At 46.8% G+C, this 23,614-nt stretch overlaps 1 protein-coding gene across 2 annotated transcripts in view; it reads right to left on the reverse strand.

Annotated features, from left to right (window-relative positions):
• Positions 1–23,614, reverse strand: part of RPS6KA2 (ribosomal protein S6 kinase A2) — a 293,472-nt gene that overhangs the window by 73,299 nt on the left and 196,559 nt on the right. For both annotated transcript variants that reach the window (XM_075411804.1, XM_075411814.1), the window contains 3 exons: positions 8,557–8,637; positions 7,660–7,739; positions 3,972–4,078 (listed from right to left, as the gene is read on the reverse strand). In XM_075411804.1, the coding sequence (XP_075267919.1) occupies positions 3,972–4,078; positions 7,660–7,739; positions 8,557–8,637 (268 nt within the window). The remainder of the gene's footprint in view (positions 1–3,971; positions 4,079–7,659; positions 7,740–8,556; positions 8,638–23,614) is intronic.

The following is a 23,614-nucleotide window of genomic DNA, read 5'->3' on the forward strand; positions in this document are numbered from 1 at the left end:
AATAAATAAAAAAAGTCTGTGCATTCTCAGAAGGCAGAGTCACTTCTAGGTCACTCGTACCCTTAAACCACAGCATAAGAAATAACACATGCATCATCTACTCCTTTATAATAAGTTCCCATTTTTCTGGACTGGTGTATTTATCATATTTAATAGCTTGATCCTGCAATTCTTAAACAGAAACATGCCTCACCATGTAAGTAACTCCACGGGTTTCAGTGTGACGGAACGGTACCTTGTTCCACACGGGATGCCACTGAAACCACCAAGATGACTCAAGGAGAAGAGTTTGGCTGCAACAGTTTAAGGGAAGAAGCATCCACTTGTTCAAAGCAAGACTTAACCAGAAAACTCGAGTGCTTGCCTTTTTGAAGTAAGTACAGCTAATTTTGTAACAACTCCCAGAGTATACATTCTGGTTGCACTTAAAATTAATTCATAGCTTTGAATTGTTAATATAGATTTTTGCTCAGGGAATCTTAAAAAAACGTTGAACCTTAATTGTTAATGCACTGAGTGTTCTTTCAAGTGGTCTAACAGTGCTACCTGCTAACTAGTCCTCTTTACATAAACAGTTCTGATGAACTTCATTTTAGGACACTTACAGAGCTGACTGAAGCAATCTCAAACCTCTTAGCAGTTACTTTTGGGAGGTTCTGGAGAACAGCAAAAGCCCTGAACAACGAAAGGTCAAATGCAGCGCCTATCGTTTAAGAAGGGCAGAAAGAGAGAATTGGGAAATTATGAACTAATTAATTTATCTCCAGTTCTGCAAATCTGAGTAAGCCTTGTGCTCTGATCAGACCGGCAATGCTTCTCCTGAAGACATGGGTGTAATCCTACTCATTGCACCTCAAAGGAGATACGGATCAAGAGAAACCAAAGGGGAGGAACGAGGATCCCCAAACGCCTAGGAAGGCTGACTGGTGAAGAAGAGATCCATAGCTGGGTTGCTCAGGGTACAGGAGAGAGGTCTGAGGCCACAAACATGCTCGCAGTCCCCTGAGGCTGCTGCTGGCGAGTCTAGGACAGGCCAAGGAGCAATGGCCTGCAGCTGCAGCAAAGAGTTGGCAAATTAGTTACCAGGAGCAACTTTCTAGGCACACAGCTGGTGGAGCACTGCCGAGAGGCCTCTCCTATGGAGACCATGGTGTGTCCACCAGCTATTTTAATAGATTAGCAACACAGCTGTAATGACCTCCATATATTTAACCCTACCCAAGGAGCAAGGGCAGGATGAGAACATCCTAGGATGGTTCTAATTTTCTTTTATTGTCTTATTTACAGAGCTATCCTTTCCCAATGGTAACTTCAAAATATATCGCTCTTTTTACCTTCAGAATGAATATTTTTTTTGTTTTTTTTACTGTAAACCTAAAGTTCCAGTGAAATCATAGGCTGTCGCACTCCACTGTCCTAGGCATGGCCACATACAAGCTTTGCATTATAAAGCTATTTTTAAAGGATATGGTTTCCCATCAAACAGGTACCTGCATTTATCCCCATGTGTAAACTTGAGTTATACCAGCCTGCGTGATTCCCTTTCCTGTACAACAGTAGTTATCTTCACGTAAAGTAATTTTATACTACAACAGTTGTATCCAGATTCAACTGCATCACTGGTATCTAACTACACATCAAAGGACACGAACCATACATTCAGAAGTTACGAAAGACCATAAAATCATAGAATCATTGAGGTTGGAAAAGACCTCTAAGCTCACCAAGTCCAACCGCCACCCCACCACCACCACCACCACCGTGCCTGCTAAGCATGAGGGCTGCCACCTTAACTTCACACCGTGATCTCACTGTGCAAAGGTCTTTAATGACACGATGATACTTTTGGTTTTCTCCCAGAGAACTCTCGCCTCAGCAGGCACAACAGATACTACTCGGGGATTTTAGCGGCGTGGTAAACGAAGGGGATGGCTGGCTGGTCTCAGACAAAAATGCACAGGTAACTGCGTTCCATCTTCAGCTTTTCAACAGATTTCTGTGTGACAATGGCAAATCAGTGATGCCTTCCTTTCTTGGGTGAGCTCTCATTTCTCCATTCGCTGCTCCCTGATTGGAGACACTGCAGTTTGGTCTGCAGAAATTTTAAGTGCTCTCACTTGCACCTGAAGCTGGTGAAGGATGTGCTTTGAAACGCAAAGTGACACATAATGCTGAGCACTCTGAAAAACCAGGTTCTCAGGATCTCTGATACAGCGAATAGTTTTGACATGCACTTCATTTTCTCCTTGGTTCCTAGCTTCTCCTAAAGCAAAAAAATATGGCATGTGCCTGTAAATGTAACAGCACCATGACTGATATTTGAATATACAGGCTCATATTGGGGCACCTTCTACCAGCAGCTTCACATATCCTGTGTCAGTTTGAAAAACAGCTTCATCTAACACCAGAAAGAAAAGTAGCGCGTGATCCATACTAGAAAAAATGTTTAAAACTGAAAACCTATATTTGCAGTTACCCTACAACGTGCGCGTTTGTTGATGCTGAATGAATAAAATAGCAACTCAGAACGAAGCTGAAACCGAAGAGTTGCCGGCAGACGACGCAACAGCACGCGGCGGTGGCAGCACTGGTGTGACCACTGCCCACCTGCATGTCGGACCACGGGCCGAGCTGGTGCCTTCTTCCCTCCGCTGGTGTCATCTGGAGGATGACCTCCTCTGTTTGCCAGAGACTCTGGTGTTCAGCTTGGGTTGCATAAACAGGCGAGGCTGCAAATTTCAGCCACCTGTGAAAGGGTCTCTAGCTCGAAGGACTGAGAGCTCTGGTTAGGTGGATCGGTATGAATTCATATAGTACTACCACTATTGCTGTTGTAGCCAAAACATAACATTGAATTGGTATTTTAAATCACATAGTACAGTGTTGTAGGTAGTCTCCTTCTCTTCAACTTCTCAGCTACAAAGTCCACCTTCCATTACTCTTAGTCTCCTATTTTGTCCGTGACTGTGAAAGTAATAGCACTCCATTTTGAAGAAAAAACTGCTTATTTTTGAACTTCATGTCACAGAAGGAAAAAGCTGCTCTGCTGTTATATGGAAGTGTAAACAACAGCCAAGCAGACTGCTCTCAGTGGTCGTCTTTTTAAATGACGGTGCCCATTACATTAAAAAGGCTGGTGACTTCGAAATGCTGCAGCCCGTTTTGCTGGAGCTGGCACAGAAGCTACAGGCAAAGCACCAGGCAAGAGGAACGGAATAAAACCAACACCATGTCACTCCCAGCGACGGCGCTGGGGGTGTCATGTAGTCTACTGATGTACTGCAAGGACGCAAGAAAGTAAAATCCTCTGTAGCACCACATTAGGAATAGAAAATCGCTGCAAGTATGAGCAAGAACTGATTTGGGGAAAAGATTTTGGATCATTAATAAAAGTTTTTTTAAGATCCTGATTATACCCGCCTGGACAAGGTCCTCTACAACCTACTGTAGGTGACCCTGCTTTGGCAGGAGGGTTGGACTAGATGACCCACAGAGGTCCCTTCCAACCCCGACCATTCTGTGATTCTGTGATCATGTCTTACTACTTTTCAGAGACGCTCGTTTACTTGAAACGATGACGACAGTAAAACTGAGGGATGCCACAACCCATGTGGTACGTGCTTTGAGCAGTTCGCCAAGGGGAAGGCCAGTATAAACGCTGCAAATGGAGAAGGCTGCTTCTGAAGCCAACGGCACCGAGATCCAAATCCGGCGCTGAGATCATTCCCCAAACTGCAGGCCAGGCACACAGAGGCCACGTCACGCTGGAACAGAGTTGAAGTGCTCGGCCTTACGCTAAAAGGATATGCTAGGAAGACCTTACTCCTGCTGGTGAGGGTCTCACGCGTAGAGGCTCACCTACAAGAAGGCAGGCAGAGCCTCTGGCACCTTTTGACTTCCCAGCATGACAAGGAGCAGAAACAACCTAAAAGCTCATATTTACATTTCGGTTCACTTTCTCACCAACTTACTTTTCTGGTTTTAGATCCCTGTAAATAATCCCAAGACCGTGGAGGTGGTCTAACGCCAAGGCCAGCTCAGCTAAGTAGAACTTGACGTCCTCTTCTGTAAACATCACCTAGAGAGAAGGAAAAGAAGAACACGTCCATTTACTGGCCAGCGGTGGGCTGGCTTCTGTTAAACAGACACGGGGGAGGAATTGCCTCAACTTGGGAATGCTGCAAGGACCATCGTATCAGGTTCAGTTTTCCACAATTTGTCTGAGCTCACATTAACAATTCTTACCAGATTCTCCTCGTAAAACAAAACTTGATCTCTCGAGTACTTCTGTTCCTTAAAACATGCTGCTCTCATTCGTCTGCCTGATCTGTTTAGATGACATCATGTCGCAATAATACGAATAAGGTTTGAACTCCTTAGCCTTTGGAAATGAATGGCAGAATTCAATCTGCTCAGTGCAGCCCTTATTGCTTTCATATCTCCTAATTTGCTAAAATCTTGGCATTTGGTTACCGAATTCCCACAAAACAATACGGGGTAACTTCTCTGGGGAGGCAAAACGCTTGCAGATGTGGGCAGAATACACAGCCTGAAGAGACTCGGAGATGGATTTAAACCCCTGTGCCTCAAGGGTGTAGGGAATCCCAGTGCAGATGCCCTCAGCAGGGGTGTGTTGTCCAACATCTGGGGCCTCGCGAGGTCTAAACCAAGGGCAGTTGTTTCCTTTCCATAGGTGATACGGACGCTACTAGCACTGAAAGCTCTGTTTTAGGTGGAAAGAAACTTCCGTAATCAAGAAAACTCCAAGCTCAGCAAAACTCAGATGGCAAGAATCACAGAATCACAGAATGGTCGGGGTTGGAAGGGACCTCTGTGGGTCATCTAGTCCAAACCTCTTGCCGAAGCAGGGTCAACTACAGTAGGTTGTAGAGGACCTTGTCCAGGCCGGTCTTGAATATCTCCAGAGAAGGAGACTCCACAACCTCCCTGGGCAGCCTGGGCCAGGGCTCCGTCACCCTCAGAGGGAAGAAGTTCTTCCTCATATTCAGACGGAACTTCCTGTGCCTCAGTTTGTGCCCATTGCCCCTTGTCCTGTCACTGGGCACCACTGGAAAGAGCCTGGCCCCGTCCTCCTGACACCCACCCTGAAGATATTTGTAAGCATTTCTAAGGTCCCCTCTCAGCCTTCTCTTCTTCAGGATGAACAAGCCCAGCTCCCTCAGCCTCTCCTCGCAGGAGAGATGCTCCAGTCCCCTCACCATCATCATCCATCACAAACTCCTTTGGTTCAACTTTCATTATATCCCAGAAGTTATTAATTTCTTGTTAATTAAATTTCAATATGTAAAGCGATGACAATGCAGAAAGACCTTATTGTGGCCTTTCAGTACTTAGAGGGGGTTTGTAAGAAAGGTGGGGACAGGCTTTTTAGCAGGTGGAGATAGGACAGGGGGTGATGGTTTCAAACTAAAAGTGGGGTGATTTAGCCTAGATATAAGGAAGAAATTTTTTACACTGAGGGTGGTGAAACCCTGGCCCAGGTTGCCCACAGAGGTGGTCGATGCCCCATCCCTGGAAACATTCCAGGCCAGGTTGGACGGGGCTCTGAGCAACCTGATCCAGTTGAAGATGTCCCTGCTCGTTGCAGGGGGGTTGGGCTGGATGGCCTCTAAAGGTCCCTTCCCACCCAAACCATTCTGTGATTCTAATATTCTAAGAGAAGCTGATATATTGGGTACACAACTGTGAATACTATGCATAACAGAAGTAAAATGAGTCAGCTCAGCACAAATTTCCATGTCATACAGAAATGTAAATATCTACAGTGGAAGGTGCTGAGCTTATTTTTAAAATTAAGTCTCTGCTCTTGGAAAGGGGCAGTCACAATACTTGAAAGCTCTGAGAAGCCGCAGAAGGCTGAGAGCAAAACGAGAGGGTTCAGAGAAGAGATGTCGCATAATTTAATTAAGAATATCACTGCAAAGGCGAGAAAGAGAAAGGATACACCAGCAAAAACTCTAAAAATTGAATTGGTCTGAACATAAAAATTACATTAATTATCAAAATAAATTTAAATTATTTATAAAATAAATTTTAATGATTCATAAGGTTTAAAATAAATAATGCAGGCAAGAGATTAAATCAATAAACTCAGAGAACACCAGCTCAAGTCAGACGTCTCCGACAGACAGAGCAAGAGCGGGCCGAGCTCGGCGTGCGCTCGTGCCGCAGCGCGCGGGGTCCGGCTGAAAGCCCGCTGAAATCAATGCCGTTGGCCCACGCCCGTGATTAATTAATTGCAAGCAGTACGAGTTCTCCCATAAGGTCTTCCCTTGCGATCCCTTCCCACTGCCAAACAGCTGCAAAGTGTAGGCAGGCGAGATGAGCTGCAAACACTGAGAAAAGAAATACGTAAAAGGACTGCCAAGCGAAGAGGACTCATTTTTTGTAGCATAAAGCAGAGGAACCAGCGGATCGCATTGGAAAAGCTTTGGGGAAAACGTGAAGTTTTAAAGGAGTAGAAAATCTGAGACGTTCTCCTTCACGTTCGAGCCCCCGGACTGCGCAGACCGTGTAGCTGCCCTCCATCGGCAGGAATCCCTTCTGCCCTCCTCACCCACGGGCGCGGAGAGGCCCTGGCCAGGGGCAAAGCCTCATTTCGTGGCCAACAGCTGAAGGGTATTTTTATTATTATTATTTTATTATTTTTGTTATCTATTATTATTTTATTATTGTCATTATTATTTTATTATTTTTATTATTTTTATTATTTTTATTATTTTTATTATTTTATTATTTTATTTTTATTTTTAGTATTATTTTAATATTATTATATTTTTATTATTATTAATCTTCTTCCTCGTATTAAAAATAACTGCCGCCACATACAAAGCACTTCTACGAGCATCGTTACTCGGCAGTGTAATTAACCTGTTGCTAATGTCTTCTTGCATTAGCAAGCAAGCCTGGAAAGCAAATGCTCGGGGACCCAAGCTGTGGTGTGCGCAGCAGCCCACAGCATGCCCCTGAACCAGGAATCGAATGGGGGGGGGGGGGGAAAAGCTAGAGAACTTGTGGATGAAAGTACTGTTTTCACAGTTTTTTTTAGTCCATCAGTAACCCCCCAAATCAAGCAGAACGAACGCGGCTTCCTCCAAGACGGGGTTCAAAAGGTCCCTGCTTTGCGTTTAAAGATTGCGTGCGAGGTGGCTGCTGGCACCACGAGTGAGGAGCCTGGGGCTATTTTGCTACAGAATCACACAATGGTCGGGGTTGGAAGGGACCTCTGTGGGTCACCCAGCCCAACCCCCTGCCGAAGCAGGGTCACCCAGAGCAGGCTGCACAGCACCGCGTCCAGGCGGGGCTGGAATATCTCCAGAGAAGGAGACTCCACAGCCTCCCTGGGCAGCCTGGGCCAGGGCTCCGTCACCATCAGAGTGAAGAAGTTCTTCTTCATTCCTATGGGAATGGCTGAACTGAGGTGCAGCTCTACTCGAAGGTGATGCTCACATGCTACCTGCTGCTGTGCCTATGGCACAATTCAAATGCAATTAATAAGAAGACACTTAAAGATGCAAGATGGTACAGCTCTATTACATCTATACAGCGGAGGCCATTTTTCATTCCCACCAAACTCATCTGTAGCTCTGGAAATCAAGGACAGTCTTTCATTTCTGAAGGCAAAATCTATCAGCTTACCTCTTTGGAGAGTCTTGTGAAAAGGTCCCCTCCCCGCAGGAAATCTAGTATTAGATACAACTTCCCCTCTGTCTGAAAGGCTGCATTAGAGAAGGATGGAGATGTTGGAAGTTTGAACCAAGATAAAGTCTCCAAACAATTAATCTGCTTGACTTGCAGCGTATCATTCATGCCATTAGCTTCCCTGTCACGTCAGCACTTTGAGAACGGAAAAATTTAATTTCTCTACAGAACCAAGCAATTGAGCTTAGACTACGGGAAAAAATGGTATCAGCTGAGAGACAATAACGCATTACTAATATATTCTTCTCCATGCTAAGCACCTATGAATTAATATTGCTGTCCATGGCGCAAGGTTCCCGGAGTCACTGAGGGCTGGGCATAGCGAGAAGCTCCAGCTTTGTGCGAGGGGAGAGCCCACGCTACCCCGAGCATCCTCGGAAGATCCTTTACAGCAATCTCGGGGCTCCTCAGGGAGCTGGTGAGGCGGAGGAAGGCAGCTCCAGCACGACCCCACATTCACAAACACCCGTACACAAATTTGGACTGGTGGTGATTATTAAAAAATCGATTTAATTTAGATTCTCTGGTTTTCCAAATGATACCTGGCAGCAGGTGAGGGGGTTGGCAGATGTAGACTCCCACCAGCACCATCTATCATGTGCTACATTTATGAAAAATGTCTTTTGATATAGGAATGGCTATAACCTACTTAAACTGAAATTCTCCTTCAGCATAAATTCTTCATTCTATAAATGAAGAATTTCACACAGGTAGCCTCCATGATTTTGTCAGTCATAAGCAGGCAGGGGGTATCTGTATGAAAGGATAACACAACTAGTTACAGCTCCCCAACCCATTTAAGAACAAACATCAATTACATTTTATTATAGTTACCATAATGAAGCTTGACGATGAAAGGATGATTCACTTCTGCCAAGATATCTCTCTCCATCTTCGATCGCACCCGATCCCGAACTGCAAAGAAAGAACAGAACAGCGGCGCGTTCAGCGGCAGCACGGTCACTGGGTACGGTCCCAGACTGGGCTTCAGGCGGTCTGGATTCTGCTTCTCGCTCGGCTGCTGGCTTGTGGCCTGCCCTTTGGCACACCACGCCACTCTCCCGTGTCCCCTTTTCCTGACGGTTCTGACTACCAGCCTGGAGAAGAGAAGGCTGAGAGGGGACCTTAGAAATGACGATAAATATCTGCAGGGTGCGGGTCAGGAGGTTGGGGCCAGGCTCTTCCCAGTGGTGCCCAGTGACAGGACAAGGGGCAACGGGCACAAACTGAAGCAGAGGAAGCTCCAGCTGAACAGGAGGAAGAACTTCTTCCCTCTGAGGGTGACGGAGCCCTGGCCCAGGCTGCCCAGAGGGGCTGTGGAGTCTCCTTCTCTGGAGATATTCCAGACCCACCTGGACAAGGTCCTGTGCAGCCTGCTCTGGGTGACCCTGCTTCGCCAGGGGGTTGGGCTGGGTGACCCACAGAGGGCCCTACCAACCCCTACCATTCTGTGATTCTGTCCCTGCTCAGCACTAATTAATTAACAAAGCAGGAATAGGGGGAGTTAGAAACTAAGTTAACTTAATTAAATCACCAGCAAAAAATAACAGTAGCAGGAAAAATAAACCAGTAAATAAAATGATGGATTTAAATTTCATCCATTATCCTCCCCACTTCCCTAAAACTCGGTACCATGCCTCAAGGGGAAGAAAAGCAAAATACGACTCGGGCTCAAGAACGTGCAACTCAATTGCAAATTCTTCACTTAGCGCTGGAACACACGAGTGATATAGAAAATGGAATATATACATTAAACTATGTACAGCATCCTTTTCAGTTCTACGTCTGCTATTTTCATCTGTTTCTAATGCTGGCTGCCGTTGAGAAAAGCAGAGAGCTGGATTCTAATTTCAAATGCACGCTGCGTACGTCGGGAAGACAAAGTACTCGTGTGGTGACTAATTACCCAAGACACGGGGAAATACAGGCTTTCCGGAGAAGCTCGCAGTCTGGCTTCAGCAGTTCTGCTGGGAAATACTATGGGCATGACTGTGTTTCTGCTCCGCAGAGTATTCTGCTCACAGCTCCTCAAGAGCAGCCTCTCACGCTGCACCGTACCAGCGGAGCACGATCAGGACTCAAAGCAACCCAGAAAAGCGTCCTGTTGACACCTGAAGGTAGAAGTCTACCACCAACGCCGTGTCGGGACTTTATGCGCATTTATTTTGAAATGCATATAATTTCACAAAGGTTATTCTTCTGGAAGAAAGAACCTCCGTGCCCCCAAAGACGGAACCTTTCAGAGATGGGGAAAGAGCCACGAAAAACAGAGCTTTACCACTCAGCCCTAGCGCTGCTGCAGCAAAGGGAAAAAAACAGATTTATAGGGCAGGAGACACTCCTTTCCCGAAGGGCACTCCGCAAAATCAACACGAACGCAGACTGGTTTTTAGGAGTCTGGGGTCTGGAGGAGGTCATTTTATCTCCCCCTCCCCTCTTCTTTTTTCTCCTTTTCCATGAAACAACACATTTGGCTTGAAAGAAATCAAAGACTTTCCTTTGGCTGTTTTGGTTTGGGTTTTTTTGGTGTTTTTTTTCTGATTTTTTGTTTTTTTTAAAGCAGCCTGGTTGCTTCAACATTGAGATTTGGAATGACAGATGTCTCTGAATTAATTCTAAACTTTTAATATTGAGCTTCCGTTTAAATTCTTTATCATCTATTCATCGCTCTCATGAAATGTTTGGAAAAGTTAATTAAATCTCGCAATATCCCTCTGAAGTCCCTCTGCTCAGTTCTCCAGCAAGGAGAATGAAAGGACAGGCTGATGAAGTCTAACGTTACCAAAAATAAGAAAGAAAATTAAAAAAAAAGTCATACAGGAGCTATCAGCAGCAAGCACAGGTTTCTGGGACGTGCTGACTCCGCTGACAACAAACCCTCAGAGCGGTGAGCGGAGCTCTCCCGGCAGCGGCTCCCAGCTCGGCGGGTGCTGCTGGGTGGGCTCCCTCCTGCCCGGCCGAGCCCCCGGCGCCTGCGGACCCCAGAATCACAGAATCACAGAATGGTCGGGGTTGGAAGGGACCTCTGTGGGTCATCTAGTCCATCCCTCCTGCCGAACCAGGGTCACCTACAGTAGGATGTAGAGGACCTTGTCCAGGCGGGTCTTGAATCTCTCCAGAGAAGGAGACTCCAGAACCTCCCTGGGCAGCCTGTTCCAGTTCCCACCTCCCCCCCACTGGGACACCAGCTCGGAGCTCTCTCCTCGGCCAAAAAATTCCCGCAGATGCTCCAGGGACTTAAGCACGTTTTACATTTTTGGCTGAAATGATCCCGTGGGTTCCACCCCGTCATTAGAGAAGTCCTGCCCGGCAGAGCACTGGGACAAGCGTACCAGCCGCATGTCCTGACGTAGAGGTGACATTTCAATTTTTGTGTGTTTTTGAACAGAACCGGACCAACCGAACACACGCAGAGGTGCCTGCGCGCAGCTCCCAGGTGAACCCATCCCCGCCAAGGTCTGCCAGCTGCAGGTGGGCAATGATGCCCAAGAAGCCCAATCCTATGGCGATGTACAACACCAGCAAAGTCGGAACTACACCCTTCACAATCGCAGAAATCAGTTCTCTCTAACGCCATTAAAAACAAACTCATAAAGGGCTTGATGAAGAGCAGGGAAAGCTGCCGTTTGCTAGCACGGACCTTCCTCCCAAAAGCCAAAACCTGCAGCTGGAAACACATCTGGCCACGGCTTGTGCAAAACCAAAGACCTTCAACACCTCTGCAGAGCGGCACCTGGGTCAGCTTTTTTTTTTGCTATGTAAAGCAGATGTTTTCTTTAAATTTATTTACCTTAGTGGATGTGATATCCTGTCAAATGATCCATGAAGCAATATATTAGTTTCTTGAATTCTGCTGCAACACAGTCCTATTTTTTATTATATTTGCTTCAGTTGAACAGATGTATAATTATTATTATTATCATTATTACTATTGCAGGCAACAGCAACAATTTCAATATTAACTCTTGCTGACAGGCAATAATTACCTATGCTCTAGGAGTAGGCATAATTGCAAAATGACAACCAAATAAGAGGGCTGGCCTTAGAAGTCAGAGGTCCCAGTGAACACCACTCATCAGGAGCTCAGGAAATTATGATGGCCTGAAGGGAGAAACTGGTGGCTGTTTCATATGGTTTTTTCAATAAAGAAAAGCTTCAAACAATTATGGGACAGTTGGCCTTTCCTCGCAAAATAACTATTTAAAATGTAGTTCCAACCTACAAGAATCCAACAGAGAAAAGATCTGCAGGTCCATATAGTCCTCAATCCTACTCTCACCTACAGCCCAAGGAGGGTTGGAACTTCTCCATCAAACCTCTCTGGTGTCTCCTGCCAGACTCCAGCTCTCTCGTCGGCTCGGGAGCGGCAGCACCAAGCCCCACGTTCCCCACCCGTGGGGCATTTCGGCATGAAATGAGCGTTCCCCACGCGTTTGCTATTGCTGTGCTGCCAAGTCAACAGGCGCAGCAAAGAAATTGTTCTTCTCTTGTCCTTCTCGAGCTGGACACGATCCAGACGTCCAGGAGCTGCCAGGTCTCACAGGGCAACGAGTTTCACCGCTTCCCTTTTAAGCTTGAAGCCCACCGTGCCTTAATCAACTCCGCTTTGCGTGCTCACTAGAATGGAGAATTCTAAGCAAGACAGGGAAAACTAACAGAAATTTTAATAGGGTTTTCAAAGACTGACTTCACTCTTATCAGCTCAGACCCATACACCTGGACACACAAGAAGCAGCAGGATCCCAAGACACATTCTTTGTGCCCTCGAGGGTTCCCATCTGGCAGACTGTCACGTAATGCCGTCCGAACACGTGCGCTTTCCATTATTTAATATGCTGATTTTCAAAACTGTGGGGCTTGGTTTTAAACTGGCTTTTTGGCTTCACTAGCTTCCTTTCTTCGCATAGGCTGTCTAATTTTCTTTCAGAATGACCCTTTTCCATGAATGAAAAGGTACAGATTAACATGTTCAGTGTCTATCTTAATTATTTCATCTGCTCATATAAATTGAGAGAACTATTGATATATGTCAGATATTCTTATTGTAACAGAAATAACCATTCATTTAATTCATTATATTACTATAACTACTATTACTATTTTTGAAAAATATACCATCAAACTGAAGCGTTCTGCTTACTACCAATGTTTTTTCGAGCTGTCCTTTGCTCTTAAACCACACCTGCTCCGTGGGTTTTACAGGCAGGGCGGAATAAAGTTTGTGTCTTCCCTTACCCTGGAAGTGTGAGAACTGTCTGTGCTTTGGTATTCGCCACAAAGACGTTCTGCAGCGTATCACCAAAGGCGAAAATACAACTTTCAGGATTAAAAAGTATTGGGAGCCATTACTGGCTCAATAGTGAAAATGCAAAGACATTTCCCTCCTCTGCCAGCCTTCTGCAGAGAAAATATTGCTCCCTTTAATTAATCTCTCCGGGCCCACAAAGCCAGTTGTACTGAATGGGAAGTTTCTTCTCCTCCAGGATCTTTGAGCAACGGCTGATTCCCTGGCCTGGACATGGGCTCAGGGCAAGCTGCCCCTGCCCGAGAGCGATCCAAAGGCCACCCAAGCCCCTTCGGTTTTGTTATTTCAGCCCCAATAATTCAGTTTAATGGCACAGGCTGGAACCTTCCGCCGGGTCCAGCTGGGATGTTTACGGACAAGACCAACAATTTCAAGACATGGTTTAGCAGGCATGGTTGTGTTGGGTTGACAGTTGGACTGGATGGTCTTGGAGGTCTTTTCCAACCTTAATGATTCTGTGATTCTACGATCTTTTATATAATATTAGTGGGAATTCCTGGAAGGAGCAGAAATTCGGTATTAACCCTCTGTACTGGGATGCTCTCCTTTGCCACCATGGTGGTTTTCCTCATAGGCTGAACTAATCCTGGTAAATGTTTTCTGTGGCGCTGCTTGAAACTTGTAATTTTGGACATTTTCAAAGCTGTTTTTGCTGTGGCTTTTGATCTGAATTGGAACAAAAAGCCTAAATGCAGCAAGTTTTGCCAAAATTAAATTGTGAAAAATTGTTTGGGGTGCATCAAAGTACTGTTTTGTTAAGGGGTTTAATTTACTTTTGATCCATTATTTCTTAAACAGTATTATATTACCATATTAATATGTATTAGTATTATACTATATTACATAGTATTATAACCATAAAATATTTTTTTAAAAGATACACCATCAAACTGAAGCATTCTGCTTAGTACCAATGTTTTTTCAAGAAAAATTTCACTCAACAATCCTGTTCCTGTGGATAGACCAGAAAACGTACATTGAATCTTTATCAATAGTAATACACATTCAGAAGTATATGGAATAATAAAAAAGAGGATTTATGGGTGCTTCGGAAAAAACATGTTCGCTGAGCACACCAGGAATTTTAAAGCAAAAAAACCCAACCCCATGTCCTCCAAATGTAGGGTAATGATACGACAGCATGAAATAATGTTTTTGCGATGGGGCTAACGGGAGAGGGGTTCGACAGCTCAGCTCTCCCACGGGTCACACAGGGCTGCGGGGCTGGGCAGGGAGAGGAGCGCTGCTCGGAGGGGAGGGTTCAGATGGGTCGCTCACGGAGTCCGGGGCCAACGTCCCCATTCACCCCCAGCTATGCAGCAACCCCACGCGAAACACTTCTCCCATTAGGCTGCTTGGAGGTGGTCAACACAGAGCCAATCCAACCCAATCCAACTTGCTCCAACAAAATGTTTTGGATGAGCATTTCAGTTACTAAATTCCAAGTATTTTGGTTTGTACAATGGGTAGCGAGTATATTTCTGGCATCACTAAGGAAGGCGGCCTAGTGGCTTATCATCCAAAAATGAGGACTTTCAGTTGATTTAGGAGATAAAAAGCCCTGAGACAGCTTCTATTTGTGTGCCTTGTCCTCGCGGTTTATCAGGTTGCCTGCACTCCAGCCCTCTGAGCTACGTGCCCATCAAATAGACAGGAATCTAGATTTCAAATATGTCAAGAAATCTATGGTGTCTGTTGTCAACATTGAGGCAAATCCACCCTTTGCTTTGCCCAGGCCCCGAGTTGCTACGCAGACAGGCTTAATATAGCTCCGATGATATGTTTGCCTCATAAAAATAAACGAGCATCTGCGAGATGGCTGTCTGTCACCGAGGAAGCCGACAGTCCCACCAGCCAGCGGGGTGTGAAGTCAAGGCAAGGTTAGTTCCTAAATTAGAGCCTGAGGATAAGCGTTGTCTCGTGCCGCTACAGACAGACCGACTGCAGCTTTGCAACCAGCAAGCCTTGGCCACACAAAGAACCAGAAAAAAAGGCTGATCGGGTGTTTTCTCCTGCGAGGAGAGAAACAGAGTGCTCAGACAATCGCAAATGCTTCTTCAGCCTGGACTCCACCACCGTACGGGGAGCCTGGTGGAAGATAGGACTGTTCAGAGAGCCTCCGGGTGATAACATGGCCCTAAAACAGTCAGTAGTAAACCCTCTGTTGACATTAATAGGGTCTCACAATCTACACTTCCATCCCTGTATGCAGCTCTGAAAATCTACGTCACTGCTTGAATGCTAAAAGGACACGTAACTGAAGAGGAGATCTTCCTTCTTCCGATGCCATGGGGTGACCGAGAGTTAAACATAAACCGTATGCCGCAATGACTAAGGGGAGACAGCAGGAGGGCAGATAAATATTTAAAGGATGTAAACACGAAGGGCAGAGAAGAATTACTCATCAAAATAAAAGGAAAGAAAGGAATATAAATAGGCAGAGGTAAGCAAAACAGCATAAGAGGAGATGTAGGCTGTGTCAGGCAAACTAAGCGGATAACCCCTGTGGAGCAGAGCGAAGGGTTGGGCTCGAAGCCTCGCCACTTGGCACATTTTAAAGCAAAACCGAACAGCAAAAGTTAAGTAATGATTCAGCAAAAAATAGCCTGCCCTGGCTGCAGGGGAATGAGACGGCATCTTTCACCGTCTGCTCCGGTGCTGCAGTGACTCCACCTCAATAAAGCAAAATTTTTGAAAAAAAAAAACCACCTTCCAGATTTCACTACCACACACAAGCGTTTGGGAGACCGACCGAAACAGAGCCGTCATTTGTACCAAGGTTAATGCGTGTAGTGTTATGTCAGAATATTCCAGCAAAGCAAAAAAAAAAAATCAGAAACTAAACATTTGCGTTGGGAAGCGACTTGAAAACCCTGTGAAGAATAACCATGAGCAGTTCAGCTTGCACACACGGCTCCTAATTCTGAGATCTCAAACAGCCTTATCGTGCGCCTCGGATCGCTGCGGCCATCACCCTGCAGGGGATCGCCGGAGGTCGGGGGGTGACGCGGCTCCCCCAGGACCACCCGGCGCCGCGGCCACCGGCCCTTCCAGCAACCACTCAGCGAGCCGTACTCCTCCCAGGCAGAGCGCAAATCACAGAATCACAGAATCCCAGAATGGTAGGGTTTGGAAAGGACCTCTGAGGGTCATCTAGTTCAACCCCCTGCTGAAGCAGGGTCACTTACAGTAGGCTGTAGAGGACCTTGTCCAGGCAGGGTTTGAATACCTCCAGAGAAGGAGACTCCACAACCTCCCTGGGCAGCCTGGGCCAGGGCTCCATCACCCTCAGAGGGAAGAAGTTCTTCCTCCTGCTCAGCTGGATCTTCCTCTGCTTCAGTTTGTGCCCGTTGCCCCTTGTCCTGTCGCTGGGCACCACTGGAAAGAGTCTGGCCCCGTCCTCCTGACACCCACCCTGCAGATATTTGTAAGCATTTATAAGGTCCCCACACCTGCTAAACCACGTCCCGAAGCAGGCAAGTATTCTAGGAGACAGAGGCACGTGGTAAAGGCAACCCAAGTGTAGGGAACACCATGTAAAAGCAAAAATACAAACCAGCCTTTCTAAACGTACATTTGAAAATATTTCTTTCTTCTGATAGGACGCACGGGTCAAGTTAGCACCTGCATGTATTTACATCCTGCCTAGATGTAGGACATTAATATTTTACATTGTATAGCTTATTGTATGCATAATGAAAACAAAATTGAATTGCTCTGCATTGCCAAAAGCTATACAGGAGCACAATGCCATGAACCTGAACCTGAAAGGCAGCTCTGACTGAGGTGCTGCTGATGACAATCCTCCACTAAACAGCAACTGGGTCACAGCACAAATGAAGTCTGAAAGACGACCACAGGCACAGTGCAATTACCTGAGCAATTCAGGCTTTGCCCAAATATACAAAAAATAAGCTACTGCTGCTGAGAAAATGTCAGCTAAATTACTGCGCCATGGAAAGCTCTCGAGTGTGCCGATTACGGTGCGTTCAGACAGAAAATGCTGTGGACAACATAGCAAGGAGAGGCTGTCGTTGATGCTGACGGCTGGGCTCTCCCTGAACATCATCACAACCTCCAACTCGGAGTAAACCCTACAGCCACGAGGAAGCCGTAACTACCACGTGTAACCCACACGAAGAGTATAAAAACACAGAGAATAACTCCGTTTCCGTTGAACCAAGTCCCAGATGGTGGTCCCTCACGCCATGCCGCCTAACTGCTACGGCGAGCCAGCCGGGTGCCAGCACCCATCCAGCCACGGCTGGGCACAGAACATCTGGCCAGATGTCCAGTGCAGGTCTGCAAGCGGTCCAGCCGCAGCGTGGCCAGGCAAACCGTTGCCAGCGCTACCGACCCGCTCCCCACTGCCATCGCTCTGCCTTGCAACGGCATCAAGCGGCAGCGCCAACCTCTCTGCTGATCCGTCCTCATCCAACAGTTTTTGGTTGTGTTACAGTAACTGGTAAAAGCAGAGGGATGCGGCTCCCAGAGGATGCTTATGGATTGGGTTTCCAACCAACCATACACACACTGCGGCTGCAGGCGGCTGCAAATGGTTAAATGTAATTATGTTGGCTGCTCCAACTGGCACAACTTGTTCAGTGAACAGCACAAACAAATGCTTTTCAGATAGATAATGGGTTTGTACCCCAGCCAAAGACCTGCAGAGTCCACCAGGGAGGTGAAAAATCCCCAGGGATATTGAGCTATTGTATTTCCAGTTTAGCTTTCCACTACAACGACAAATTTATGCAAAAGTACAGTTGATTCATAGCTCTGATTATTTCAGACAGTCAATGCATTATTCAGAAGAGACATTTCCGAACAATTTCTTGTTTGGGACTCTTCAGCCATTCAATTCCGAAACGCAGCAGATTGCACTGAAGTGGGGAAGAGTGTTGATAACATCGCCGTTACGTGTAGACGGGGCACTTCAGCACAGGGTTTAGCAGGCATGGGGGTGTTGGGTTGGAGGTTGGACTTGATGATCTTAGAGGTCTTTTCCAACCTTAATGATTCCATGATTCTATGATTCTGTGACATTGAGCACTGTGAAGAGGAGGCTGGCATAATTAACGTTACAGGTACAGAGATGAAGAGCAGCAGCAATGGTAGCTGGTTTATGTTTATGCAGCAGGCCAGCGGCAGAGATGTGAGCGGAGCCAAGGTCTTGTAACTCCTCAACTGAGGTACCAGCCCCTATACCAGACACAGCTTGCCATTAAGGAACAGATCACATAACACAAATTCAACGGAGACGAAGACTAAATGCATTCGAGCCTGTATTTGCCAAAAGGGCAATTTTTCTCTTCCTGTAATTCTGCAGCCTCGTGGCACCAACAGCAAGCTCTGGGGCAGCGGGCAGGATTAAAAGGCTCCGGCGGTCCTTCCACGTGCTGCGCAGCTGACTCGATGGCTTGCCAGCAACAGCTTCTCTTTCTCAGCAGCGGGTTTACTTAAAATTAGAAGCATTACGAGCAAAGAGTAAGCTTACAAAGCTCCTTAAAGACAGCACAAGATAAACAAGACACACAAAAAATCCAAACCCCGTGACCAAGCCAAAAAAACCCAGAAAAGCAGCCTTTCAGTTGATGATTCCCATTTGGCCTACGGGACGCCAGCCAGAAAGGCAGAAGGAGGAGGGTGGCAGGCAAGGTAAAACAGCGACCAGCATCACGTTATCGCTGGTAAAGTCAGACTGGCCTGGGTACGCCCTGCCCACCGATGTTCTGGTTAATTCTGAAGCTAAACACACGAGAGAAGGGGAATGGAGGTTGACAGCTGCGGGCAACCACGAGGAACCAAAAACGCTCTCCAGAAATGCTGCTGTCTCAACCTTCAATGCAAAGAAGAGCCGTGTTACAAACACTGCTGCCCAGGGGCTGGCTCTTCCCAGGGACTTTCTCTGAATGGGACTTCTCAAAGGAACAACCATTCAACATCTCAACCATACGACCACTCAGGCATCTTTGCAGCAGGACATTTTTATCTGTTCAGTTAAAAAACCTGACTGTTCAACAATCTGCTTGGTAGAGCAGGGGCATCGCTACTACTGTAGTAACAAAGCATTCACAGAGGACCTGCGATCTGGAGCACACAGCCAGAGCAGATCCCATGACTTACCTAGCGCTGACAAAACTAAGTCTTCTTCTAACCCAGCTAGAAGAAATGAACTCCAAGGAAGGAAAGGAAGATGAAAGATCCTCGGTCTACAGAAAATGAAGGCCAAACACGGTAACAGTCGTCAAGATGTGGAAGAAAACTGCTGAGAGGAAACTGTTCTCAGCGGAGAGGATGTGAACGAACAGCTTCAGCTGTGACAAAGGCCACTGCAACTCCCAGTCCTTCCTCGTAGAAGCGGGTTTTCTACAGATAAACTGGAATTGCACTGCCTTTGTCAAACTGCATAAACATTTCACTTGCGACTTCAAGAGAACTGTCCGGGTAGTCTCTCAATTCCTGAAACTACACCAAAAGCAACTAACAGCAACCTGCTGCTTGACAATAAAAAACATCAAGTGAAGTCTTTTCTGTAAAGTGACAACCGATTTGGGAAGGACTGCAAAGAGCCGTCATTAGCTATACACTGCAATGAATACAACGAAAAGAATAATCCAGGGGAAAGCAAGCAGTAATGAAAGCCCTTGATCAACTCTACTATGAGGACTTTGAAGAATGAATTTGGGTCTGAAAGCCTTTTACTGATGGCCCCTTCAGGACCTGCAGTCTCCATTGCTGCTTCTTCATTGCATCGAGCACAGCACGATCAATTGAAACTTTACAGAGGCAGACGGCAAATTGACTGAAAATTACAAGGCGATTTGGAAAATTGCTTTTCACTATCAAAAATGAAACGAGCATGATGGACTACTGAAAAAAACACAGTCAGATGCAACCTGCAAGAGCTGCCGCTTTTTTAGGAACTTTAAAGAAGTTGTTCTTTCTGTATTTCAATGACAGAGGAGTGTGACTCAACAAACATTTAGAACAAACCTGTATCGTTTGATCACAGGTGAAGGAGACATTCTTTCTGCCAAAGAAATCAGCAGATTTTTCAGCACGCGGTCTCTCTGACTCCAGATTTGAATCTCCTTTGTGTTCTGCCGGGAATCATCACATGAACACCTGAATAACCCAACACTTCCAGCTCCTGCGAACAGGGCCCATGGAACTGCTCAAGCATTAGAAGCTAAGGGCGTGGGCATATTAATTCAGCAAAAAGATGGCAAAATTTAAGACAGCTCTGTGCTGCAGCTAGTGAAAAACTCAAACCCAGGTGCACTCAGTGTCTTCGTAGCAAACTCTGAAACTTTGGTTTAAACCCATGGCTGCACTAGCAAGCAGTGTGGTGCATCCGGCAATCTATGGCAAGTAGCAGTGGGTGCTGGGACCAGAGGTTGCCCCACACTTGATGCCACACTTTGTCCCCTGGCCTGAATGCCCAGAAGAGGCTGGAGGACACGGGGTGTGCTCCTGGTTTAGTACCATCAGGAGCGAACCAAGCTCATGTGCTCTGAAACTGCTGTGCCCAGCAAACCGAGGCACGGCAAACGGGGGATGACTGGAAGAATTGCTTCAAAAGCCCAGTCCGAGCCAAAGCACCGGCGCCGTCAGATGCTAGGACTCCCATCACAGAATCAGAATCACAGAATCACAGAAAAGTAGGGGTTGGAAGGGACCTCTGTGGGTCATCTAGTCCAACCCTCCTGCTGAAGCAGGGTCACCTACAGCAGGCTGCACAGGACCTTGTCCAGGCGGGTCTGGAATATCTCCAGAGAAGGAGACTCCACAGCCTCCCTGGGCAGCCTGGGCCAGTGCTCCGTCACCCTCAGAGGGAAGAAGTTCTTCCTCCTGTTCAGACGGAACTTCCTGTGCCTCAGTTTGTGCCCATTGCCCCTTGTCCTGTCGCTGGGCACCACTGAAAAGAGCTTGGCCCCATCCTCCTGACACCCACCCTTCAGATATTTGTAAGCATTTATAAGGTCCCCTCTCAGCCTTCTCTTCTTCAGGCTGAACAAGCCCAGTTCCCTCAACCTCTCCTCGTAGGGGAGATGTTCCAGTCCCCTCATCATCCTCGTAGCCCTCCGCTGGACTCTCTCGGTTTCTGCTACTCCAGTGAACTTCTCATGGAGAAAGCTGGGGTTTGCTTGTGAGTCCTGTCCTGTGCACTCTTTCGGGAGAACAAAACAAAGCTATTTCAGGCGGCAACATGCTACTGAAGCTACATTCCAAATGAACACACGGCCATGCAGTGAGCTATATTTTGATACTACTGTAATAACAGAGTTGTACTGGAACAAACGTGTGGCCAGGGAGGGGCTGGGCGATACTGCTGCATTCACCTACAGCGCCTACGACAAGTGCAGAAATGTGTGCTCCTATGCGAATCAGTCTGGCTTCGTGACAGGGAGAAAGATAGGGAGACTGACTACAATTTTTACCAGTATTTTGCAAAAGACTTAATAATTGTGTCCTCCTCACGGAAATATGAACTTGCTATCTAGCAAGCTGAGCAACACTGTTAACAAGGTGACCCTGTACAGAACTCAACAGTCAAAATTTTCATGAAGAGAAAGCTGAATTTTCTCTGGTTTGAAAAGCTCTAGGAGGAACAACACACTTCTCTGTAAAAAGAAACTAGGCAAAATGCTCCCTTGCTACAAAGCAGAGAGCATTTTTAATATTCAGAGTTCGTTTCTTGAATGTCTTAATGGTGGGAATTTTTGCCCGATAACAGGATCGTCATGATGCACTTGGCATTGTGAAGAGGCTGTAATTTAATCAGGACATCGTGCAATGGCTTAATAGAGAATAAAATCTGAAAGTGATGCATGCTTACTTTATATTTATGGGCAAAAGTTTTCCCTTCTCATCCAAACCTGAATCCAAACACCATACAGAGTCACTAAAGAGTATTAAGTAACTAACCCAGAAGCTACGATCTTGATGAACACAACTCAATGCTCTTTAGCTAATGCTATGAAAATAAACTTCCAGCAATGCTCTTTCTCATCTTTGACCTGTCAAGTCTGCTAGATATCCAGGCTAGGATGCTCTGTAATATTTGCTGACACACAACGAGCTAGTTTCCTAACACAGTTCGTTTTCCTTATAATATATGAACGCATTGTTCTCCACAGTCCATTAGAAACAACCTAAGGGAGCTCTCTAATGTACCATAACCCTTCCTCTTTCAGAAAACAAGTCCTAGAAAAGCTAACCTTTTAGGGGAGGAAGAAAGAAATGATCTGACGCAAGAAGCCTTGTAAAGACCCAGTAAAACCACAGCCCAACAGTGACCTCGAAGCACTGAGAGTTGAAAATCTTCCAGCTTTCATTTTCAAAACTCCCATGGGACAAAAGAAAGTTCTGCTTCCTTGGATGATCGCTACTAATTCCAACTTGCTCCTAAATTGTGATGGGCAAAGCTGGCACGTTCTGCAGCTCAGCACAAAGCTGGAGATCTGCTCCGTGACTCCTGGCCCACAGAGCTTGCATACGAACGGGAAAGATGCAGATGGTGACCCAAGAGCATTGCTCTGTGGCTGAGCACATGCCAACCATGATGATCTTTACATTTTAGAGCCATGGGAGGAACAACCCCATGCATCAGTACAGGCTGGGGCGGACCTGCTGGAGAGCAGCTCTGTGGAGAGGGACCTGGGTGTGCTGGGGGACGACAGGTTGACCATGAGCCAGCAGTGTGCCCTGGCTGCCAAGAAGGCCAATGAGATCCTGGGGTGCATTAAGAGGAGTGTGGCCAGCAGGTCGAGGGAGGTTCTCCTCCCTATCTACTCTGCCCTGGGGAGGCCCCATCTGGAGTACTGTGTCCAGTTCTGGGCTCCCCAGTTCAAGAAAGATGAGGAGCTACTGGAGAGAGTCCAGTGGAGGGCTGCGAAGATGATGAGGGGACTGGAGCATCTCTCCTAGGAGGAGACACTGAGGGAGCTGGGCTTGTTCAGCCTGGAGAAGAGAAGGCTGCAAGGGGACCTTCAAAATGCCTCTAAATATCTGAAGGGTGGGTGTCAGGAGGATGAGGCCAAGCTCTTTTCAGTGGTGCCCAGCGACAGGACAAGGGGCAATGGGCACAAACTGAAGCAGAGGAAGTTCCAGCTGAACATGAGGAAGAACTTCTTCCCTCTGAGGGTGACGGAGCCCTGGAACAGGCTGCCCAGGGAGGTTGTGGAGTCTCCTTCTCTGGAGATATTCAAGACCCGCCTGGACAAGGTCCTGTGCAGCCTGCTGTAGGTGACCCTGCTTCAGCAGGAGGGTTGGACTAGATGACCCACAGAGGTCCCTTCCAACCCCTACTATTCTGAGAACGCCACAAGCTCTCTGGGAGTCACTGGAGCTGCTCTCACCGCCTGCTGCATCTGTCACCACCGCACGCCCTCAGCACCGCAGTGAAGCCGTGAGCCCGCTGGCTCAGGCTGAGGGGATCACACACTGCAAAGCACTTCAGAGCTTCTGACGAAGCAGATCAGCGTTTCGAAACCCCGCGAGCAGAAACGCAGAGACTCTCTCCGTTCCCAGGGTCAGACAGCTTCCAGAGCTCCGATTTACACGGCCCATCACCAACAAGAT

This window comes from Opisthocomus hoazin, chromosome 2, assembly GCF_030867145.1.
Source record: "Opisthocomus hoazin isolate bOpiHoa1 chromosome 2, bOpiHoa1.hap1, whole genome shotgun sequence".
Lineage (NCBI taxonomy): Eukaryota > Metazoa > Chordata > Aves > Opisthocomiformes > Opisthocomidae > Opisthocomus > Opisthocomus hoazin.